The sequence below is a fragment of the Pelmatolapia mariae genome, linkage group LG5 (genome assembly GCF_036321145.2).
Source record: "Pelmatolapia mariae isolate MD_Pm_ZW linkage group LG5, Pm_UMD_F_2, whole genome shotgun sequence".
Lineage (NCBI taxonomy): Eukaryota > Metazoa > Chordata > Actinopteri > Cichliformes > Cichlidae > Pelmatolapia > Pelmatolapia mariae.
The window spans coordinates 11,091,263-11,097,679 of NC_086231.1; the positions used below are offsets into that span (position 1 = coordinate 11,091,263).

Sequence of the window (6,417 nt, forward strand, 5' to 3'; positions counted from 1 at the left end):
CACAAGTACTGCTACTCAACAGCCATCTTGAAATGCCCTTGGGTATTGATAATAGGTATTTTTGAAGAATTACAGAAATTTATCTTAATTTAATGGTTATTGGAACAAAACTGCAGCTGATTAGATTTGATTTGGATGGATGGATGGATGGATGGATGGATGGATGGAAGGATAGAACATGTGACACAATTTTCTTAATTTTGCTTCTGTACACAATAACAGTGGATTTAAAATCTAACCATAACGATAAACAACTTTATTTATATAGCACACTTAAAACCAAAGGTACACCAAAGTGCTTCACAACAAGGTTAAAACATAAGATATAAGATAAAAGGCTATAACAGAGTACAAAAGTACAGACAAAATAAGAAATAAAACATTAGAGCATAGTTTAGGAGATAAAATTACTGGGTATTCATAAATATAAGGTGGGGGTATTTATACAGGGGAACATTAGTAGAAGATAAATAACATCAGGGTAAAATATAGGAGATGTGCACTAGCTAACTGAAAACGCTCGGTCAAACAGGTAAGTTTTTAACTGAGATTTAAATGCATAGATGGAATCAGAGGCTCAAATAGCAGCAGGAAGATTGTTCCAGAGGCTCGGGGCTGCTAGGGCAAAAGCACAGTCACCTCTGGTCTTTAGCCGGGATCTAGGCTGCACTAAGAGTAATTGTCCCAATGATCTTAGGGCTCTCCTAGGGGTATATGCACTAAGGAGTTCAATGAGGTAGCACGGCGCAGTATTGTTTATGATTTTAAAGGTAAGCAACAGAATTTTTAACTCAATTCGGTATTTGACAGGGAGCAAATGCAGGTCAGCAAGGACTGGTTTAATAGAGGCAAACCAAATTTTGAAACATACACCCCCATTCTCAGAGGCAAAGTAATTACATATTCCCTTATTATTCCATGACAAATTTAACAGATATCTGGAGTTAATTGAGCTGTCAATATGAGGCCCAAAGAGGTGTTGAATGCAAAATGCCTCAGAGACCACAGAAGACACCTAAAGTGGATGATTCCAGAACTCTTTGCTGGGTTAAGAAAAACCCTTCACACCATGTAACCGAGTCAAGAACACTCGCGAGGAGGTTCCTTTATCATTGTCAAAGTCTCTAATCATGAGATTAGAGACAGAAATACAGAGGGTTTGTGACAAGGTGCAAACAACAGGTTATACTCGGGAACAAGAAAGCCAGATTAGACTTGACCAGATAACATCTAACACTAACTGCACAGCCCTGAAACAATGGACAATCCCTGGTTTCCTGGTACCAGGAAAAACCTGAACCAGGTTAGCAGGATGAACAGGATGAACTCTGTGCTCTCTGCTCAGATTCAGGTAAAGTCTGCGACACTGATTGATGAAACAAAGCATAATGAGTCCCCTTTAAGCAGTAAGCTGACACAGACCGTGACCGTGTGTACAACTGTGCACCACTTAGTTTAATATAAATATTCACAAGGTAAAATTGCAGGCATTCAGATTAGTGTTGCATACATACTTGCACATTTCTTTATACACTGATCGCACAAATTCGTAAATGTTACTGAGACTCTGGGTAAATTCAAGCTGCACTATATGACATGTTAAACTTAACACAGTTTTGCATTTTCACTACTGAACCAACCACAACGCACTGATTTTATTTTACACAAAGCACTGGTCTAATGCAGCCAAGAAAAGCACAATGACCATGCGCATTTTCCAACATGCTGACAGCTGCATAAAAGTTGCACAAAGCCAAATGCAAATGATTTCAAATATTTGCAATAAGATCTAAAGGAGCCATCATTTCCCTCCTTTCCTCTCCCTCTTACACAGTTGCATCAGTCTTCTTGAATGTAGTAACTGCAGCTTAAAGCCCCTCATTCCTTCCTGTATTACAGGCTTTTTTGTGTCTGTAATCATTCACTTTGTAACATGAATTCACTGAAAAGGCTGAAAGTCAAAATCCTCAGTCAGCTTTCAGTATAGGAGTTAAATCAGACCATGCTGCTGTAACTGAACATAACTCTCTATTGCCTTTTCTGCTGTACATATACCATGATCTTCACCTGCAGCCACATCCTTGTTTTGTTAGCACATCTTTGTCTGGGTCTTGGTTACTGTATAATACTCATTGGACAATAGGACTTTTTGTAATCGTTGGATGGAGATGCTTACATTCAGGGGCACCTCTTAAATCTCTGTGGTCTCCTTGAAGTCTGCGTCCCTCTGTGTGGTTTTCAATAGTTTTGCCTTTGCTTTTGTCAGACTGGCTGCGTTCCTGTGCGATGCTGCTGTCTCAATATGTGTTCAGCTTAGTTTTTTCAATTTTTCTGTTACTCTGTTCGACTTAAAGCTTGCTGTTACCTCTGCATTTACTTTCTCGGGTTCTCTTTTCAGAACGTATCATAGCACACAGTGCTACGATGCGTGTTAAGTTCAGGTTAGACTCCCTGCAAAAACTGTGCAGAGAGGGACGCCATGGGCAGCTGTAGGATGCAGAGCAACGGACACCTCCAAAAAATCAACAACACTGTTGTGCATCAGGCATATTTGCTAAAAGCAGCACAATAAAGGACAAAAGAGACCAACCTGAAAACATTTCAGTTAATGATACAAAAAGCACTACTGAAGTGTGGGAAAGGCATAGCTGCAGGTATGTAAATATGTTCAGTCTCATGCTTCAAGGACTTTTTAACATTAAAAGAAGATAACATAATTAAAATGCTATTTTTATGTTATAAAGTGGACATTGAAGAGGGTATTTTAGAAAAACAAATTAACCAATTTACTCGATTTAAGTTTTGTTGAAGTCAGTGTGAAGTGATGTGTTTATAATTCAAAGAATATATACAGGAGAAATCTGCATACAGTCTTTTCAATATTTATGCTTGCTGTTACCAGGTGGTAATTTTTTTGCCAAATTTGAAAACTGAAGAGTTACAGCATTTAGTTTACAAAAAGTAAGCCTATTCAACTTTGGTAACCAGCTGTAGGAAAATGATTAAAAAAAAAAGAACGTCACAAATTAAACTGTCCATATTAGTATAGGTATGATTTTTAAATATCTGCACAAAAAAAGCTTATTTTTCCATTAATAAATATATAACAGACTAAATCATGTATCTTTTATCTGTCACAGTTAGGTTTATTGTAACTTTGGGTTTTGCAGGCATCATCTGCAGTTATGAAATTGTCTAAATGGCGGCTTTCAAACACATGAATATGCTGGGTCTAAATATAAAGCTGGATATTGAAAAAAAGTCTGCAATAACCCGCAAGTTTTATATTCGTTTTCTAGATAATTTGGTGTGTTTTCCTTAACGTGTGATATTCAGTCATGTTTAAAAAACAAAAAACAACAACATCAAAAAACCCCAATAAATATTTTTTAAAGCCTATGCAGTCATATAGACGTATGCAGTCATACATTGAAACCTTACCACTATACCCACTGATACACTTTCATGCAGCTCTATTAACTAAACTTAAACTTACAGCTGCTTTTAAACACTTGAGACACATCTGCAGCTGAATGGGTGCTTTGGGCACTCTGGATGATTTTGTAGTTGTGCTTTTTGTGCATTTTATTATTCAAACAATTGACACAATAAAATTTTTATATATGTTCAGCTTCATGTTTTGCTTCTGTGCAATGTTAGTCGTCTCCGTTTGGCAGGTACGGATTAAAGAAGTCTCTCAGGAGGCTCCTGACTCGGGCATTCTGGGGGTTTCCATCATCAGGGATCAGCTCTGGATTCAGAGCCAGGTTTAAGACCTTTGTGGGGCTGAAAGCAGCAGAGCGGGTCTGTGCTGTGTGGAGACCCTCGATTGCGCTGGACAGCCAGAAGAGTCTCTTGAGACTCTGGATGGTTCGGCCGCGGTCGTGCATCAGCTGGTGTTCGGTCACAGCTCGGCGACTGCAGCAAGAAAACAGACAGCGGGAAGCAGCTGCTAGTCAGCGCACAGTCTCAAAGTTCATGCAGCAACCATCAATGACATGTTTTATCCAAACACACAGATTCATTTATGGAAACAAAATCAGAGCCGCAAACGCAGCACAACAAACAGGGTCCATTCATTTCTCAGCACATGAATACATTTTAAATGAGTGAAACTGTTTTAGATTCAAAGTGACACCAAAAACAGAGAAAATGTGTAATAAATAAGTAATAGTTATTATTCATAAACTCTGAAATAAGGTGGGAACAGTGAGCCCACCTGTCGCTTTGTTGGCCCTGGCCGGTTGTAACAATGACAAGAAGCATGACAGCAAGCCACTGCACAGGCCTGTGAGACGTCTGCATCTTCTGCATGAAAACAGCAGCAAAGACAAAACACATTAAAACCTCTCATACAAAAGGTAAAAAACAAACATTATGAATGCACATCAGCTATTGCTCTACCAGCTCAGAAGGTAGAGAAAGTCATCTACTAATCAGAAGGTTGGTGATACTGAACCCTGAGTTGCTTTTGATGGGTTCATCTGTGTGAATGTTAGATAAAAAAAAAAAAAAAAACATCCAGACATAGAAAACAGTGCTTGTATATATGTGTGTGTGTGGATGGGTGAATGAGACATGCTACATAAAGCACTTTGAGAGCTTAGGTAGAGTTGAAAAGTGCTATAAGAACCAGCCCATTTACTTTACTTTATTTACAGCCACCAGTTCCCAGGAAAAAGGAGCACAGGCTCAACAAACTGAGGAAAATGAAATTTTCTTCAGCAGAGATGAGTCGTGTAGGGGCATTTTCCACAGTGGTCCCCTCTGACATGCAGCACACAGCAGGAAATAGAGCACCTCAGACACTTTAGCACTGCTGGAAATACTCAGTGTGTTTTAGGCCTGCACAGAGCACGCAGGAGCACAATGCCCACTCGCAGCGGTCAGCTGCACTATATGGACTGATGCATTATGACATCACATAAATGTCAGACTGCATCTGACATTTATGTTCTCATGCTTGTGTGTCAGGTAAGCTGTGGAAATGTTTAGTTCAGCGGTGTACGTGTGAGTGAGTGAGTGCGTTTTTCTTGTGGCTAGGGTGATTAGGTGCCCGAGTCTATTCAGGGACTGCGCCACATTTTTATCCCCAATCCCCACGATCCACATACTAAGACAATGTCCAAGCTTTTGATTGGCTCTTAAATCAGGAGCCTATGAGTCTCACGAGAAAAGTGGCACTCAATAAGAGATGTGCTGATCTGTGGATGCATCCCTACTGAAACTCAAAGATAATCAGCAGACAGAAATGCAGCTAAAATTAAAGTTAACAAGTTCTTCTGAATGAAAAGAGAACATGGGAACATACAAAGACTTTTGCATAAGAATAAACAAAAACCTCCCATTTAAGCTTATTGTATTTTCTGATTAGAGTTTAAAAACTTGTCTTCAAATAAACTGCTAAATAACCTGTAACGCACTCCTTGCCCTATTTAGATAGGTGCCAACAGACCTTTAACCCATTACCAGGTACTGACCACTTCTTATGGAACCACTGGGCTATGCAAGTCACTGAAATATAACAATACAGAAAATATAAGATACTACTTTAGGTGTCTGCTAAGAAGAACAACTTATATTTACAGAATATGCTATTTGCATCTGCTTTTCTTTGATTTCCTGTAAATATAAAAGCACAGTAATCAGCCTGAAAAATACCAGAAGTAAATGGAAGTTTGTGCTTGTAGAATATGAACACAACGCATCGTTTATGAAGGTTTTGTTTGTGTTTTAATTTTTGATGATGCGGGCAATCTGGATGAATCTAATTCTAAGTGTTGGAGGATATTTTTGGTTTCATTAGTGGATGCAACCAAATTATGTTCCACTACCTCACAAAGAGATAATTCTGTAAACCTACAAACAACAAAGAGTTCTCCACACATCTGATTCCTCTGCAGAGATACATTTTTTTCCCCAGCATCAGAATCCAGAATGAACACAGCTGCTGTTTTCTGCCTCGAAGCAAACTACAAACTTTTCACAAAGCTGGAAGATCGGCTGTATGCAGAGAAAAGTGTGATGGGTAAGTCATGATGAGCTAATGATCTCCCAAAGTCAATGACAAATCAAGCTGATTGATCCTACTCCATCTGGGCCTCGGGTTCAACACAAAAAAAGAAAAAACACATAAAACGAGCATGCAAACGTTTCTGATATTGTGTGTTTCGTCCCCGTTGGGTCGGTCTGTCCACAACAAGAAACTGCTTCAGTTTTCTTTAACTGAATCTGGATTTCATATCAGTTTCAATTTTATAAAGTACAATTTACTTTTACCTGTTTGACTGACACTAAAAAAATAAATACCAGCAACATTTAAGTACAAAAAAATGAATCAAATTAAAAACTACAAAACTATCATATGAAAAAAAAATTAACTAAAAGCTTCTTTAAAGTAATCCGACTCTTAAAGAG

At 38.6% G+C, this 6,417-nt stretch overlaps 1 protein-coding gene across 1 annotated transcript; it reads right to left on the minus strand.

Moving 5' to 3' along the window:
• Positions 1 to 3,656: 3,656 nt before the first annotated feature.
• Positions 3,657 to 4,305, minus strand: pth4 (parathyroid hormone 4). Its single transcript, XM_063474091.1, has 2 exons — positions 4,220 to 4,305; positions 3,657 to 3,918 (listed from the first exon to the last, which is right to left on the minus strand). The coding sequence occupies exons 1-2, from the start codon at positions 4,303 to 4,305 to the stop codon at positions 3,657 to 3,659; spliced, it is 348 nt and encodes a 115-aa protein (XP_063330161.1).
• Between the last annotated feature and the right edge of the window lie 2,112 nt (positions 4,306 to 6,417).